The sequence below is a fragment of the Gigantopelta aegis genome, chromosome 6, assembly GCF_016097555.1.
Source record: "Gigantopelta aegis isolate Gae_Host chromosome 6, Gae_host_genome, whole genome shotgun sequence".
Classification (NCBI taxonomy): Eukaryota; Metazoa; Mollusca; class Gastropoda; order Neomphalida; family Peltospiridae; genus Gigantopelta; species Gigantopelta aegis.
In genome coordinates, this window is record NC_054704.1 from 88,836,217 (window position 1) to 88,855,445 (window position 19,229).

The following is a 19,229-nucleotide window of genomic DNA, read 5'->3' on the forward strand; positions in this document are numbered from 1 at the left end:
CCAGATACAAACACGACCTCACAAGAAATAAACTTCACCACAAGTATGCCATCCAGATACAAACACGACCTCACGAGAAATAAACTTCACACAAGTACGCCATTCAGATACAAACATGACCTCACAAGAAATAAACTTCACACAAGTACGCCATCCAGATACAAACACGACCTCACAAGAAATAAACTACACACAAGTACGCCATCCAGATACAAACACGACCTCACAAGTAATAAACTTCACCACAAATACGCCATCCAGATACAAACACGGCCTCACAAGAAATAAACTTTACAACAAGTACGCCATCCAGATACAAAAACGACCTCACGAGAAATAAACTTCACCAGAAGAATGCCATCCAGATACAAACACGACCTCACGAGAAATAAACTTCACCAGAAGAATGCCATCCAGATACAAACACGACCTCACGAGAAGACAATTTACCATTTTACATGATGTGCATGATCTTGTGAAATACAGCAGGGCTTCTAGATTATGGTAGCCCCACTTCCATGGCTAGTGATATTCAATGTTGGGCTAGTAAATAAATACTACTGCCATGCCCGACGGCTAGTGAAAACAAAAGTCATATGTTTCAGTAAAGTCTATTTTGTAAATATGAATATCCTGCCCCTACACCAGCCCCTCAATGTTAATGTTTTTAAGCTTTATCTCCCTCTTTAGGTGACATATCTGATTATTACTATTATTTAGTAAAATTGTATTAACTTAAAGTAAAGTACATAGGGCTAGTGAATTTTTAATTGTGGCTAGTAAATGTTTTTAATGACTGATCTCATGGCTATTGGATTTTATAAAACGTCTAGAAGCCCTGGATACAGTAAACTTTAAATACTATTCCAGTGTGTTCATCGGGGTTACCTGCTGTGTGATCTTAAACATAACATTCCATGTTGTTTTGACATTTTGAACTGAAACAGGTCTTATTTATCCAGTATTATGTATGTGTTACACTGTACAGCTTTTCTGTGATATTAATTCCATCCAGAAATGTATTTATAAAATGTCTGTGATCTATTTTTGAAAATGTATATATATTATGTTCATAAATATTATTTATTAAAAGACTATTTGGTTGTTATTCTTAACATATTGGTTAATATAGGGCCAAATACCCCAAAAAGTATTGGTGGTTTGGCAAATTTGGTCTGGAAATCTGTAGCCAAATTCAGGTTTTGATTAGCCAAACAAAATGAAAACTCTTTAAAGACTACAATAGTTCACCCCAGGACTGTAACCATTCCAGTCCTAAATGCTACTGTTCATATCCAGATGTCAGCGATTCACCTAAGAATTATCACAATTCATGTTCACACTGTAATTATTTATGTTCGGGCTATCGTAATTCACGCCCAAGTTGTAATCGTTCGTATCCCGGTTGTAAAGACTCGCGTGTGGACTGATAATTCATGTCTGGTCTGTACATTAAACAAAAGGTATTTTTTATTTATTTCATCTTTTAGAACTTAAAATTAATATTTTGTCCAGAATTATGAAAAAAAAAAAATCCTGACCTGTAAACAGCCTTGTCAGCTTGTTATACACAGGGGTCAAGGTTAGTAGCCAGTTTTTTATTTTAATGTGGCGAAGCTAATTATGAATTTGAATGATGCCAGTATTCCAACGATGTCACTTTGCATCTCCTTACAATAATTATAAACTTGGTAAAGACGTTTCCGTTTTAAGAATGCTGGAAAAATTCCAATGCAAAATTGCTACTGAAAATTCTTTGTTTGAACATATGCACCTGAATGTGATTGAAAACAATTTTGTGATTAAAAAATTGTACCTTTTACGAAATATGGATTTCATATTTATTGTGTATGAAGTTAAAACAAGGGTGCGAAAGTGACGGTCTTCAACCTTAGTCAGGATAGAAACCATTCTCGACAGGATTATAACAATTCTCGTCAGGATAGAAAAGTGGAACTCATGGGTGTGTTCTAAGGAATTTTTTTTTTTTTTAATCAGATATGGCGTTACATATAGCATGCCTGATGTGTCACACAAAAGAGCCTTTTTTATTTCATCCAAATGCTGTTTTATTAGCATTAATCTTAAGTTTACTGGTGTATTTGTTTGTCAGAGGTATGTATCTCTAGTTACAATGACAACTTGTCAGCAAAATAATCTGTAAATGGTAGATTAACAAGTCATTGTAAATGGCTGCTAACTTATAAAAAGCATTAACTACAAAACACACAAATTCCAAAACCTTTATTGAGACTTGTGAAATGTGAAAAAATATGAATGTAACAATGTTAAAACTGCACATGGCCATAACAAATGTACAACTCGTGCTGAAACATCATAATAATAAATACCCGATTTGGCCCAAGTTATATCTACTGAAGGTTCAAGCACATCTGTTTTGGACACATCAACTTCCTTGAAAGACGAGTCCAAGACTGAACTGAACAGAATAGTAAAGACTTGCTTGTCGGCATAGTTCAACAATAGTGTTTTAACATTTCATTCTGTACCGACTGCAGTCCAGCTCGAGGGCAGGTTCAAGAGAACCTGTCCTCTTCCCCCCCCCCCCCCACATATCCCCTCCCTAAGATATTTCTTGGGTCCTCCCTTGCAACTGCATTTATTTAATACAATATGTATAGATGCATAGCCAACTTAGTTAATCCTGAACTAACATCATTAGTTCAGGTACACACAAGACGATATATTTCGTTTCAGCAAGGTAACCATTTGGCCGGAGACCAGTGATAATGTGGATGTTGATGGATGGACATGAATGAGGCTATAACAAGTATAAAACGTCCCTCAGTGGGTGAGGACATCAATGGGGATTATCACCACAGAAATGGTCCACAAATCTCTGAAAATATGACATGGAAAAATAACGATCATTCAAATACAAAACCCAATTCTCTGTCAAAACCTGACAGCAGACATTTAATTAAAAATAAATTTAACTTTCTCAAATAACTAAGACAAGTGGTGAATATTTTCCACTAGATAATAATTATCTATGGTATTTTAAGTGGAGAAAAACAAATCTCCTGTTAAGCCTTCAATTAAAATTTTTAATATATTCAACTTTTTCAATGATTTAAAACGGGACAAAAATCCACTAAGTAATTGATCCACATACAATGTATGGATAGAGGCAGTTCATAAAATTACATAACATAATTTAATAAGTACTTTCTTTTTCTAATTTAAAGTCCTGAAGCAAGCTATATTTGATTATCAAACTGACAATCTGTGTTAATTAAATCATGATGGACAAACTATTAATTTAAAACTGACAACTCAACTGACCACTGTTTGTACTTCTATAAATAACACGCAGGACCAGCACTGACCAATACAAATGTCCAGCACTATGTAAACAATTTGACCTTGCATTGTAATTAAAAGTAATAAATACCAGCTTGAGCAACTGTTGTGCACATATAAAACAATTATGCACTCGCTGCATAACTCAAATGTGAACTTTTGTATAGAGAGTTGTGGCTAAATGTTTTTATCAGCGTAGTTGGTTACAGCTCCATAGTCCGAAGGTTCAATGGTCCGAAGGTTCAACCCTAACCCTAGGTTCAGTAGTCACAAGGTTTATAGACCTAATCCCAGACTATTGAACCTTCATACCATTGAATCTTCGGACTATAGAGCCATCCCCGCATAGTTACTAATCATACTGTAGTTAATAATCGTACCGACAGTTCTGTAAAAGCTGCTGCCACACGCATGCACACACATGCTCACATGGAACTCGCACCCAGATGAGCGATGATATGATGTATAGTGAGTTGATATAAACTACAGCACCTGGTGGTCGGGACCAAGCTAACAATGAAAACCACAGGCAATCGTCAGGAGCAGATAACTCCCATCATTGCTTTTAGGTGACAAGAATCGGTATATATTCCACTAGGAATTTTTCACTGCTACAAATGTTTGTAAAATTGTACATCAATTTATTTTATTTTAAAATTATAATTTTTATTTTTTAAAAAAATTTTGCTGTTCAAAATAGTCAAATAAAAATCATTTAAGTTTAACAAAGCTGACAAAATAATAATCCTGAATGATTTTCTAAAATTCTAGGTTTTAGAGCTACCTGAAAAGTATCGAATGGCTCTTTCAATTTGCACTAATTTTCTACAATTACCTGGATTATTCCGCCAAGAAATTTGTGGTAGATAAAAAAAGCAATAAAATTATGACACAAATATATTTTGGTGAATACTAATCACTGAATCATAATTGTTTTGTCACACAAAGCCAAAGGATGAAGGGAGATACGTTGTTTGTAATTACCCCACCCCTTTGTTTTAGAGCAATTGGTCAATTATACTCTAGGCCTAAACTGGTTTTTGCATTAGGACGATTGTTTCATTTTAAAGAAAGAAAAAAATAGTGCAGGACAGAAAATTAATGTATATTGATGGAAAAAGGAAGGAAGAAAGGAAATCTTTTATTTAACAACGCACTCAACACATTTTATTGACGGTTATATGGCGTCAGACATATGGTTAAGGACCACACAGATATTGAAGGAGGAAACCCGCTGTCGCCACTTCATGGGCTACTCTTTTCGATTGGCGGCAAGGGATCTTTTATATGCACCATCCCATAGACATGGTGCACTGGCTGGAGCGAGAAATAGCCCAATGGGCCCCCTGATGGAAAAAGTACACTAATCGCTAACGAAATGAAACTGTGGCAAACGAAATGTAGGAATGTTCACGTCAAACACTTTTAAGGCATTGTTCTACAGCTGCCGAAGAAAATGAAATGGTCCACACAGCCGTGTAACATAACCAAATCATTGACCAATGCTTATTAAAAATGACATCATTTACCAAATAATTTGATGATCTCCTGATTTTACTATTAGTGAATGAACGTTCGCATTCCTATGCCACACGTCTCAGTGAACTTTACCCAAACAATACTACTGATGTATTTACAAAACAAATTCACACATACAATTAAAATATACAACTAAATTTAATTATAATATTTGACTGCAATTATTTTTTGGTTCATGCAAGTTCTGGTTTGTTTTTTGAGTTTTTTAAAAAGCTTGATTAAAATAGCTTTCAGTTTGATTTACTTGATGAAACTTAGTGGTATACAAAACTCATGACATTACCTCAAAGATCTTGTGGTTTTCATTGTTTACTTGGCCCATGGAAGGCATTAAGGATCGATGGCGAGTGAAACATGAATATCAAAATAGAATATTTCACAATATAAAAATAGCAACTTTGACATCAGTGTTTTGTTCAAAAATAGAAAGCTAGTTATATGATGACTTGGTGAAAGCCCCTCACAGAAGCACATTTTGTAGGCATTGTTGATTGTTAGGTGAAATACATACAAATATATAATTATATATGAAGCAATAATATCAAGTGTAACCACCGTGAACAACCAACTGGAAGGTGATCATCTTTGTCAATGATAAATTTTGAACAGGCAAGTCAACATTTAAGTTATCTCTTGATCTGCATTCGATTCATCCATGCAACTTGACCAATCAATACAGATTAAGATATTCAGGAAATGTTTTATACATTTCACCGTGGACAAAACATGTTGTGTTTTTTACTTTTACTTTTAAAATAATTCAAATATTTTAATAAATACTTAGTCCCTCCCCTTCCCCAAACTCTACACAATATGTGCTTTAGGTTAAAAGTTTAAGAATTATTTTTTTTTAGTAATGTTACCATATCAGTAAAAATCTGTCATTTAAGCATCTTTTAAAATCATAACTGTTTATTATTTTTCTCAAAATTTAAATATTTTAAAGCAGTTTTTTGTTTATTTGCCCACAATTTTCTGAAATATTAAAAAATATATATGTAATTATTCCCAGCATAACTTCAATGACGATGAACGTTGTACAGCTGGTTGTTCACCCGGTTAAAACAATGGTTATATATTGATGTAATCGCAATTATACGTCACATGTACAAACAACTAAATCACACGCAATGAACACTAACATTCAAAAACTGACGATCATCTCCCTAATAATAAACACGGCAAATGAATATATGGACATCTCAAAAGTACAAAAACTTGATATTTAACATACTTCATGTTATATTTTAGGTTGTAATTATTTCAAGTGGGTTGCCTGAGAATGTATAATGATTCAGAGGTTATATAAGTTATATTATATGGTACATTATGTTTCTTTATTTGGTGTTTATTTTTTATGTATTTCTGTTTTGAAATTCTGGGTAAATGGTTAACAAATATGAAACGAGATGATCATAAGAGGAAATAAATGGAATTTTATTTGACTTACTGATGACATGATTAGAAATGAGACGAGGTCACCAGGTCTATTGTTTGGAATGTTAAAAATGAAGATCTTCACCGTGGCTTAGTTAAATCATATGATACGTATAATTAAGATTTCAATTAAGCTTAGTTAAATCACATGATACATATAATTAAAGATCTTCAATTAAGCTTAGTTAAATCATATGATACATATAATTAAGATTTCAATTAAGCTTAGTTAAATCACATGATACATATAATTAAGATTTCAATTAAGCTTAGTTAAATTATATGATACATATAATTAAGATTTCAATTAAGCTTAGTTAAATCATATGATACATATAATTAAGATTTCAATTAAGCTTAGTTAAATCATATTATACATATTGAATCTTATTTCAGCTTTGGTGCAGTGACTGTATATGTTCTTCACATGCAAATACCATGTCAAGTCAATATGTAGATAAACCAGGCTCTTTTGCTTATGGTGTATTTGACTGGTTTTTTCTGTATGCAGACAGTGTTCTGAAAGTCACCCTGTTTATAAAATGTACTATTGCAGTAAACAGATCCAGAATCATCCAAGATGGGGTTAACTGGGGTGGGGAACCCAAATTCAAGCAATGGCAGATTAACAGGGACAGATGTGCTATGTCTCTGAAGTTGAGTTTTGGGTATTTTTAAGACAACTACTCACCCAGATCAGGGTTAGCTCTGGGTGAGCAGAAAAATGCGCCAAATTATCAATTAAACTTAAAAAATGGCAAAAACCCAGTTACTTTCAAACAAAATATCAATAACAAGTATTACATAAAAGTATTTTTCCAAATTAAAAAAACAATTTGGCAATTGTTTCTAAAATTTGCAGTTGGCAAATTTGGCGTGTGCCAAAGCCAGTCCTGCAGATCTAAGGTTTTTATTCAACACTTACTGAATGAAATGCAATTTTGTACATCAAATTCAAAAAGTAGTATTTGATAAATTACGTTTCTATAACTGTTTCCCCCAACCCCATGCTACCTCACTCCAACTACTCCAATTCCTCTCCCTAGATCTTTGACTGTCTGGGACTAGATGTGCAATAAATAGTGAGAAACAATCTAAACATATTTTACAACTTGCTACATTTGGAAATCATTAACAATCGGACATTACTTGAGTACATTCAAATAAACCAACCAATGCCATAATTGTGACTTGGATTACACAAAACACACTGTAATGCTGTCATATATATATAAATATTATTAACACTGTCACAGAGTATACAATATTAAGTTATCATAGAAAAGTACACATAGAAAATGAACAACAATTTCTTTTGAAGCCTCATCTACGGTACCGTCAAACTTAGTATTTATTTCTATTTAATAACAACTGGAATTATGGAAAACCAGTGATTCTGCTAATTTAAATGTCCCCCCCCCCCCCCCCCCCCCATCCTACCCCGACTGAAAAACCTAAAACCTGGGTAATAGCTGTCATTTACCAAATTACCAAATGTAAATTAAACTGGAATTTAGCGAATACATTTCATTATTAATTCCCCAAAAAGCTGATTTGAAACCCGCCGTGCTTTTGTAAAGCTACAGCTATTTTGGCTATTTGGCCTATTAGTTCCATAAAACTGATGGATGAGGATGCAGATCTATCAATAAGAAAATCAGCTGACTTTTATTACACCTGCTAATATTTCTTCATTTTACATGTAGATAAAAATCAAAACTTAGTTTTCCTTTGTTATACAAATGTTTAATGTGACATGGTTTAAAAGAAGTTCTTTAATCTTCCATAACATTTCTTCCATATTTTTTAAACTGTAATGAATTGTTTTTCTGTTGTTTTTAAATAACAAATTGCATTGGTGTTATAAACAGGGAATCAAATATACACTGTACATCAAAGCAGTTTTTGTTGCTTTTTGAGATATATAATAAGGCACTTGATAAATCAGAAAATATCTTGTACAATTAAAAACATCTTGCATTGATATATTCATGTTAAGCAGTTGTTTGATACTGGAACCACGTCTGTTTTGAGCAGCAGCGGCTTAAGTGAACTTTTATAAAGACTGGCTTAATACAGCAGCAATCACATTAAGACTAAGACAATGCCCAGGTGTACTGCATGGCAGCCACTCCAGTCTGTCTGAAGCTGATCCACCACACAGCATGTAGCTGTACAGGGCCAACTACGTCTAAGTAATCTCAGTCAAGTGGCATTCTCATTGTGCAGTTAGTCGCACCGACTTGTCACATGCGATCGAATCACGTGTGATTGAATCGTACTGTGAGAACACCTAAATCTGAACAACTTCAGTCTTATACGTTCTTATTGTTGTAGAGCTGACAAATTGTGCGTGACTAATCACACAATGAGACAGCCTCTTTAGCAATACACAGAGTTCTTCGACATCAGTGTCTACACTGTTCTATAATTCTCAGACATGTTAACTGTAGTTAACATTGTCTATATAGTATACGAGTCCTCAGACAACATGTTAACTGTAGTTATCACTGTCTATATAGTATACGACAGTCCTCAGACATGTTAACTGTAGTTATCACTGTCTATATGGTATACAAGTCCTCAGACAACATGTTAACTGTAGTTATCGCTGTATATATCATCTACAACAGTCCTCAGACATGTTAACTATAGTTATCACCATCTATATAGTCTACAACTCTCAGACATCATGTTAACTATAGTTACCACTGCATCTACTGTTCTACAATGTAAATCTATCAGATCAGCGTTGCCCTTTTACCAGCACAACAAGGAACTTTTTCCCAAGCAGTGTTTAACGTAAATATTGTATAGTCAGTAGTCTGGAACAGTCAGTAACACATCTTGCATCTGTGGCAATTAATGCGTGTTTGTTTGACTAGCCTGTATACACCACGCTTCTTGCAAAGTAGAACTTTTAATATAAATATCATTGTACGATCCAACATGTAATATAAATATTTGCATAGATGGAGCCGTATCTGTGTGTGACTGGACGTCACGTAAGAATGATGACGGTCCGTCTCACGTCACAGCCAAGTGGACAGAGGAGATCGGACCTTTTTTAAATGGAATAGTCCCGAGGGCCACCTCTTGAGGAAGGAAAGCGACCTCTTGATCGATAGTCAGCTGCTGGGCACGTGAACCACGCACGCACCCGCTCGCCCCGTGCATAACGAGGAAACCTGTAAAGATAATCAGTCAGACAGTTTAGTGACAAAACAAAGTAAAGTGAGGCTAAGGTGATAACAACACTGACAAAATCTACCACCTGCTCCCTGTTGCCACCTTTGAAAGGGGATTGACCTCTCTAAGAGAGAAGGGTGATTGAATATTTAAAAAAACCCACCCACACAATAATAACAATAATATAATAATAATTTAATAGTGGTAATAATAATTATTTAATAATAATAATATAATAATAATTTAATAATAATTGTTGAAATAATAATAATAATAATTATTAATATTATTATTAGTATAATTTAATAACAATAAAACCTTATCCAGCATATTCAGCACAAATACAGACTGGCCTCCCATGCAGCCCTCATTACAAGTAAACATAATACACATAATAAAGAACAAATTAAGTTACCAAAGACCGAACGACCCTCTATAAGAACACTGGACTCTCACACAGAAGTTCCGGACTCTCATTATTTTAGTAAAAACTAAACTATGCTATAATTGTAATTTGGTGTTGTTACTTTGAAAAGAAAAAAAAATCAGGGCCTATATTTTCGAAGCCAACTAAGACCAACGAGATCATAAAACCATCATAAGCTATAGTGTCACAATGATGTATGCTATAGTGATGTCATAGCCTACGGTTTTACGATTTCGTAGCGCTAAGACAGCTTCGAACATCCCTAGCCAGGTTGCTATAAAGTAACACGTCACTCACTTTGGTCCACTCATTGGTGATGGGGTCGTACGACTCCACATCGTTTAGATACTGCTGCCCATCGTACCCACCGACTGCAAACAGCTTGTCGCCCAGAGGACACAACCCCACGGCATCACGTGGAGAACCCATCGGAGAGATCATCGTCCACTGGTCAGTCTTGGGGTCATATCTGAAATACACAAAAAAGGGGTCATATTTGAAATACAAATTTAAAAAAAACAAATATTTTCAACGGCTCCAATTATTAATTCCCTAGCAATTATAATATGTAAAAAATATCGGAGACATATTTCTGTAAACGACACTTTTGGGAAAGCCAGATTAAATTAATGAATGTTTTTCAAAATTAACAGATCATTCCTTCCTTAGCAACCATGATGGCATCAACAACAATAATGAAAATATAGCACATTTTGTATATACCTTTAAGTTCTTTAAAGGATGATGCATATTTTGAAAATGTCATACTGATGACATCTTAGAAACCAAGATAGCACCCAGAGCAACAATGAAAACATGATTTTGCAAGATGCTAAATAAAAAAATGCATGTTTTGAAAATATTTTTAACTACATGTAGTTATTTTAGTCTACATAGATGCATCTATGTCAGCACTTTGGGCGTCCATTTCATCACTGCTTCCAGCTCTACTAATGAGTATTATCATAAGATCTTTCAAACAATCATCCAACTTTCCTTATTTTTCTAATCTTAATTATTAAACAATTCTTCATTTTGTTATTAAATCTAGCTTGACTTGGTTATTACTGACACAGACACCATTACTGCTGGAGACGTACCTTTCAGCACAGTCGAATCTGCTACATGTGGGGTTAGTGGCCGGTGCTTCATGTCCACCCACTGCGTAGAGGAAGCTGTTACACGTGGCGACACCCACGCCACCCCTCCTCTTCGACATGGGTGTGCAGGGAGTCCACTTGTTGGTGTGTGGGTCGAAACACTCCACAGACTTCAGACACGAACTCCCATCACGGCCCCCAACGGCGAACAATCTAAAACAAGAACCAGAGAGAACTCATTACTATATAGTCGTGGCCATAAAAGCAGAATAATGGAGATGTGTTTCTACAGGTGAATCAAATCATTTAAATTTAATTAAAACAGAAAATCTGAATTTTAATGAGCTAGTTAACAGGTGGCTAAACAATATTCCAAAATTCTAAATACTTGGGTATATACAAACATACTGTCACACATATGTACCTACTTGTAAGTATGTAGAATTCTGTTATATATATACAAACACACACACACACACACACACACACACTATCAACACATTCACAAAGTTAAATAAAATTACCTAACAAAAAATGAAGGAATATGGATAAAGACTGATAACCTGTATAAAACATATTCCTGTGAGACAGACACCAGCCTATTTAACTTACTTTCCGATAAGGGGGGCAACTCCGACCGTACTACGAGCTGTTGACATGGGTGCCACATAGCTCCACTGTCGTGCCTGCGGGTCCCACCTCTCAACGGTGTTCAGATATGACCAGCCGTCATGGCCGCCGACTGCATACATCGGGCCCTCCAGAACACCCACACCTGGCACAGCAAATAAATAAAACAACTCGTCAGTAGGCTGATAATACAGTCAGGATAAACGTAACTTCAATTAGATCAGTGTGAAGGTGTTTTCCAGGTGTATACGTTTTTAGTGCTGTGCAGAAAAAGGACACAAAAAAAAAGAAGTTCTACGGTCATCAGTAACAGCGATTCCATTTGTATAGCTCTGGTTTTGATAAGCGTATCAGCACTGCGTTAAAAACTGTAGACATGGAAAATGATCCTAACTTAAGTTTTAACTCAAGTACCAAGTACTTAGACTGCAGTTAAGATAAATGGAAATAGAGATTTCCAATATGCATGCATGAGCCGTTTTTATAGTTATAAACTATAAAGACATTGAAAGTCATGTACATGGTTACCCTTGGATTAACAGATATAAACCATTTATTTCGAAACCATTTAAGTGAAAATACTGGTGGACAAGTAGATTTCTAGATGTACCTGGTACTTGTCCGGTGGACTGGTGAACAGTTTTGCTGGTGAATCAGTGGTTATACCAAACCCATGGGTTGAAAAGATCTTAAAGATGGTAAGGCTTGCCAAAATCAAATATGCATATAATGATATACTTTTCTTCCAAAAGAAACTTTACATACATAAAATATGAATAATTTGATAAATATTAGAATTTAGAAACCACCTTACAAACACTTTGTATGTATCACATTGCATTGTGACGTTTAGATGTGAACTTCATAATACTTTCACATCCCACCATACAATTTGTTGGTTTTCTATAATACAATTTCAAGCCTTTTAAAGTTTCTTTTATATGTACAAACTGTATTTTGAGGGGTGGGGTGAGATAAAAAATTTCACCATTATAGTGTGTTATTGTATGGCAGTCTTTGCCGCCTCATATACTGACTTCCCGAACGGGTTCTTATGTTTATAGAGTGGAAGATATCATGTGTGAGTGGTCCCTAATTTTACAGAGAATACATACCAAGCCCATGGCGGTGAGTGGACATTGGAGGCATCAACATCCAGACCTTCTTCTTGGGGTCATAACTTTCGACGGTGTTGAGCGTCTTCAGTCCATCTCGGCCGCCAACCACAAACAGCTTTTCCTCCAGAACGGCCACCCCGAACTGCAGGCGCCGCCCATTCATGTTGGCGATCTGCACCCACGTGTTGGTCCGGAGATCATACTTCTCTATACTCGTGGCACCTGATAAAACACAACAATAACCAAATCACATTATAACGACCAGGGGCCCATTTCACTAAACATCATACGGTTACGTCTGCTACTAGCGGTTGTACCGATCGTGCGTTTACACGCGTTTGGCATCAATTTCACACAAAAAATTATATCATTACGGAAGCTGGAGTATTTTAAAGACAAAAGAAAATGAAATATGTGTTCGTCAAACTATATTTGTTGAACTATAATAATAATAAGAATGGTTGTTTAGTCGTAGATTTACGTTTACATGCAAAACTAGGCTTACGATGTTTTGTGAAATTGGGCCCAGGGATTTAGATTGCACCAAAGTTGAGGCGATAAAGGGTGTGCCCATAATAAGTATGCCCACAACTACTTGTAGTAAATTCCATATTGTGAAATGAGGCATTCTCTGTGGGAAGGACTATATAGAAGACAATATTTTTGGTTATGATTGTCTAAATTAATGCACACCATTAAGTAATTTGTCAATGTCACAATAATGCTATCTTAATAAAAATAATACTAATTTGTGCCCCATGTTTCTGAGATAAATAAAGCACACTGCAAATGAACTCGTCAAACAAATGTGTCACCTTTGCTGCAGTCCATCCCTCCGACTGCGTACATGACACCCACTGTGGATTTTCGCGGCTTCGTGCGGGGACTCTGGAATGATGACCGGCGCTCTGGCAGGAGGTGGTACTTCAACGCCTCCATTATCAACTGCTGGCATTCCTTGTCATCTCGGAACAGAGGATTCGTCTCCACATAGTCAGCAATGTACTGAAAGACATGAAAATACACATGCAAGAATTTGACATTATTTCCACATTATCATTATGGTTTGTGCTCAAGGGGTGGGGTGCTATCCTGTCTGTGGGATGGTGCATATGAAAGATCCCTTGCCACTAATGGAAAAATTTACCAGGTTTCCTCTCTAAGACTATATATCAAAATTACCAAATGTAGGATGTCAAACAAAGATAAGTACATGAACAGTCATATACAAGGAGGTGCCATTACTATCAGGCTATGAATTTAGCATGATTCCAAGCTTCCATGAATCCCAGACTTTGGGTCAGATGCAAAGATTATGAAATGGAATTCCAAAATATCTAAATTACATCATTTTACGATTCTAGCAGATTCCTTTTAAAACGTTCACCAACTCCAGTGCTGACTGTCATAATCTGGTTTGTATTAAGTTTGTCCTTGCACTGCAATATAACTTGGAAGTTATATTGCAGTGTGTTTTGTTTCCAGTGAGTCAGCAATGTACAAACCACCCACAAAAGCCTAATTTACATTTCAAAGGTTTTGCCATTACTTTAATAATTTGATTTGTATTAAAGTGGTTTTTTAATGTTCATCAGGCTATGAACCCACCAAAAAATCATCTGCAAACTGTGTAAATCAGCGATGAACATAAAACAAATAACAGACAATACTTATAATTAAATTTGAAGCATATTTGCTAATAATAACACTAAAACTTAATACTTTATTCATCGAGAAATGAACATACTCCCATTGCTACGTCTGGATTATAGGATGTCATTATGTCGTAATGAATGTAACAGAAATTTAATTATAAAAAATTGAATTTTTGATATAATGGAACCGACAGCTAACTTTCTGAAACTGACTGTGAATGAGGGTTTTGGTCGCGTCAATATTTGCTGTTATCAGTTATGTGGTACCTTATTAACTTTATTTCCATCAGTGTATAATATTATATTTGTGCAATGACAAAAAAAAACCATTACATCAGACTGCCCCAGACTGTAATAATTTTATTGGTTGTTTTGTTAGCATTAGTCATCAGTAATGTCAGAGGGTCAGGTCAGGTCAGGTCAGGTCAGGTCAGGTCAGGTCAAATGTCATAGTTATAACATATACAATGGTTGCACACATTACAATTTGTAAAGCAGGATTCAAAGAATAAAAAAGTGACAAAGAAAGAGAGAAAACAAATCTCCCAGAAATCAGGTAATTAAAAATAATTTTAAATATAATAAAACAATTATTGAATACTTTGATTATACTTAAATGTTTTTGGGTTGTTTTTTATAAATACAGGGATAAAAATTAAAATATACAAAAAAAATCTTGAAAACTTTGCATGGTCTTGAAAAGCAGGGTTAGCTTACTACTGTCAGCTGTTCCTCAAAGAACAAGAACACTAATATTTTTACATAGCACCAAAATCCACAATTTAGATTTTTTTTTAGTAGGTTGTCTTCTTTGGGAAAATATCTGTATATTTAATGCCATGATTCGCAAGCTATGACAGATTTATAAGATGTACACACTGATGCAAAAAAAAACATTCTAATGAAATACAAAATTGATTTTCTAATTAACTCTGAGTTTACATGTGTGTTAGGTCCAACTTACAACTACAAATCTCAAAGACCATTCATGTTTAAACAGTCAAGTGTTCTACCAATTCATACTCTGATCCTTTAATAATTGATTTATATCAACACAAAGAAATCTCCATAACATTATACATGCACTTTGCAAGATCTATAGCCATCTTCCACATGGTAAAGCTTATTTCTCGTCGTCGACACCGTTATTAATTACCTCGGCGCTGAATGGCGCCTCACAGCAGGGAAGTGTGGGCTGTATGTGAACGACGGACGGGGGAGAAATGAGCATGCATATAATGGATGCTACAGTTATATGACCAAATCAATTCTTCCATTCCGGTGGGAAATTCACAAGGAAGCCAACTTACATGTTTTCAAGGATGATTGGTAATGGAAAGGGGAACGTGTCCAAACCATTGCGATGTGTGTAAACAAACCACAGCGTGTGTCTACTTGTATGGATGTGTCTATCACGTGTGTGTGCATCAGCATAATACAGAGTAACGGAGCTCACATCACAGGGAAAAAAGACCCATCAGATTACAAACTTCTAATACATGTATTTACATTCTAACAGTGGTGTCACAACATTTAAATGAAAATATTAATGCAATAATTAATACATGTACCAAAAACTATAATCCTTTCCTGTCAGTTTTTTGGAAGAACAAAATTCATATTTTAATCCTCCAATAGACAAACTGGATTGTGGATGCTTGTATTTTAGTCTTTTTTAAATTGTTGTTGACAAATTTGGTTGTTTTTATTTTAATAGGTCATATCCAGTTAACGTGTTCAAGTACACTGTGTTGGACACACACTTAGCTCTCTGTGCATCCAGGAGACAGGTTACTTGTTAGTGGTTTATTGAGAGAGATAATCAACATAGTGGCCTTATACCTCTCCACAGAACCATCATAACACTGGATGGCAATCAGTACTGGGCAGGGCTCAAACTTAAGAATCTGTCTCCCATTTTGAGCCTGCCTGTGGCATGTTTTTTAAAGGGATATTTGCAGAAAATAAATGCTCTCTACCTACAGCAATTTATATCTCAGTGACGGCAATTGCCGTTGATGCCGCCATTAAATTCGAGCCCTGCTGGGGTGTTAACACACTATGCCACAAACAGACACGTGTGTGTGTGTGTGGTGGGGGGGGGGGGGAGAGAGAGTTCGGGGTTGAAACCCCCATGCTCAATTTTTACTTTTTAATATATTTTCCAGGGAACCATGACTTGAACACTCCTAGAGGTTGACGTAATTTTATTTACGTACCTTTATCCATACATGTTTCAGGCACATCTATCCCATGTCCAGTCTCTGGCAAGGCCAGTGGCAACATCCCTTGAAACTTTGTTCACCACAGACTATACCCTCCCCCACCCTCCCGACACACACCCCTTCATAATACTCTGCAAGTGCACCTGACCAAGGCAAGATAATTATTCCTATTCATTTTTTGTTTTGTTTTGATACAAGCTTGTCAAATCCCTTGCTATTTGAATTGACAATTAAGTTTAGGTCAATGCTGGGTATGAAATATATAAAAAGAACAGAAATGAAAGAATGCACTGTGTGCTTTGTTAACGTCTGCCCACTATGACTGCCTAACATCATCAGTTCATGCATTTTTAAATGCACCTATACACAATACACATAACTCCTGTAAAACCGATATTATTATCCTCCTTTTTCTTCTCAGGATGTCTTTCTGCTTTCATTATATATATAGCTATTACGCCTTCGTAAAACAAACGATACCTTAGATACCTGACCTTTATGAAGGCAAGACAGATGTCTCTAGGGACACAAAACAATCAATAAGATCAAATGTATTCACATCATACATACAAGATAGCTTGCTTTAATGTAATAAAAAAAAAAATAGATTCCCCTCAAGATTTACCTAAAATACTTTTTGTGAACTATGCCAGGAACAGACAAAGAATAAGTATACACAAAGGAAAACTTCTGTGAAGCATAGCGATTCAATTAGAAGTATCCAGACATGAATTGAGGCTTGTTCGAATAGAAGGAAAAAAAGGTAGGAATGGGTCTAGAAGATACAATGTGCTGTTACTGGCTGTAATGTTAGCTGTAAGTGCCAATGGTTGAGATAATTAGGGAACTTATGTAGATCCCATGTTTCAACTCCTTATGACTCATACAACAACATCTGCACCGGCCTGGGTGGTGTCGTGGTTAAGCCATCGGACATAAGGTTGGTAGGTACAGGGTTCGCAGCCCGGTATCGGCTCCAATTAGTAAACGAAATTAGTAGGATTAAATGGGGTTTTTTAAATTACAAGCCAAAAATAAAATGAATTGACTGCTCGGCCAAATATTTATATAATTTGGAGCATTTTTTAAGGACGGTCCAAAAATAAATAAGAGAAAGAAAAGAGGATCGGACTATTTAATAATATTTAAAAAAGGGTAATATCAGAATCAAGCAGTCAGTGGTCCGCAAGGTCACATGATTCTGTAAACCTGCCTGGTCACATGGATTTGATCCAAATGACATGCATTTGAGTGCAAGTCTGTTGTTACGTAATTTCAGTTTTGTTTGTTTTCTTTGTAACCTTAAATGGAAGTTTGTGAGTATCACCAATAATGAAAAGTTATTTCTTATGATATTTGTGTTTTTCAATGTTCTGTATCGCATGTGCGTGTTCCATCGATAACATGACAATAGTCTTATCATATCAGACATACATACAACATTGACATCTCACTGGCTATCCAGAGATCGAGCCTGGGACAGACATGCTCGAAACTCTAGTGGTATATGAGCATGTAAATAAATATTGGTAATGGTAATGGTCTTGCTGACAGCATAGTGAACATGTCCAAGTATGTGCGTGAAATCGTCATTGAAAACAGTTTGGCAAATGAAATATGGGTAATTTTTATTTTATTATCGGGGGACACAGTCGTGAAAATAATTCCTCGCGAAAATGTAAAATGAAAGCCTGATCGCGAATTATTTTAGACGCGAAAATATTTGTGTATACGGTGTATTATATTATATTATATTATATTATTATATTATATTAAATGACAAGGCCTAGTAAGTTGGCAAACTTATACTCAATCCTTTTGTTGTTTAAGCAATAAAACATATTTTCATTCAATACTGAAGACCTTCCTCATGACAGAAAACCAACACACGGGTTACCTGTGGAGCCATCAGTGGAAGCTTGATGTGCGACAGAAGTTTGGACAGCATCTTGCGCCGATTGGTGATGTCGTGTTTGGACCACTTGACCAAGGCCTCGAAGATGGTCTCCTCATTCGGGACGTTGAGGTCATCGCTGGACAGCAGCTCGGACACCTCGTCACATGGCAGTATGAGGAACTCCTGGTTGAGGATCACATCCACAAAATGTTCCTGTAAAACCAAAAACAAATACATGCATACACAGCCAAAACAAAATTTCTTCTGATTGTCAATCTCATCCATATACCAAAATCAAAATGTATCATGCATATGTAGTCAAACTTCATTATATCTCCTTTTAAGACTCTATGTCAGAGTTAATCAATGTTCTCTAGTGGTGTCGTTAAACAAAACAAACTTCATTATATCTCAACCTGTTTGATTTCAAGAGCTGACAATACCTTCAGAGCTTTAGACTGCACCAAAGCATTATATCTACTCTAAGACTCTATGTCAGAATTAGTCAATATGCTCTAGTGGTATCGTTAAACAAAACAAACTTCATTATATCTCAACCTGTTTGATTTCGAGAGCTGACAATACCTTCAGAGCTTTAGACTGCACCAAAGCATTATATCTACTCTAAGACTCTATGTCAGAATTAATCAATATGCTCTTGTGGTATCGTTAAACAAAACAAACTTCA

General features: G+C 35.6%; 1 protein-coding gene across 3 annotated transcripts in view; it reads right to left on the reverse strand.

Moving 5' to 3' along the window:
* Positions 1–4,545: 4,545 nt before the first annotated feature.
* LOC121375276 (kelch-like protein 5) overlaps positions 4,546–19,229 on the reverse strand; it is a 100,747-nt gene continuing 86,063 nt past the window's right edge. For all 3 annotated transcript variants that reach the window (XM_041502651.1, XM_041502650.1, XM_041502649.1), the window contains 7 exons: positions 18,542–18,754; positions 13,580–13,769; positions 12,762–12,986; positions 11,629–11,791; positions 11,017–11,229; positions 10,214–10,385; positions 4,546–9,488 (listed from right to left, as the gene is read on the reverse strand). In XM_041502651.1, the coding sequence (XP_041358585.1) occupies positions 9,429–9,488; positions 10,214–10,385; positions 11,017–11,229; positions 11,629–11,791; positions 12,762–12,986; positions 13,580–13,769; positions 18,542–18,754 (1,236 nt within the window). In that variant the 3' untranslated portion in view covers positions 4,546–9,428. The remainder of the gene's footprint in view (positions 9,489–10,213; positions 10,386–11,016; positions 11,230–11,628; positions 11,792–12,761; positions 12,987–13,579; positions 13,770–18,541; positions 18,755–19,229) is intronic.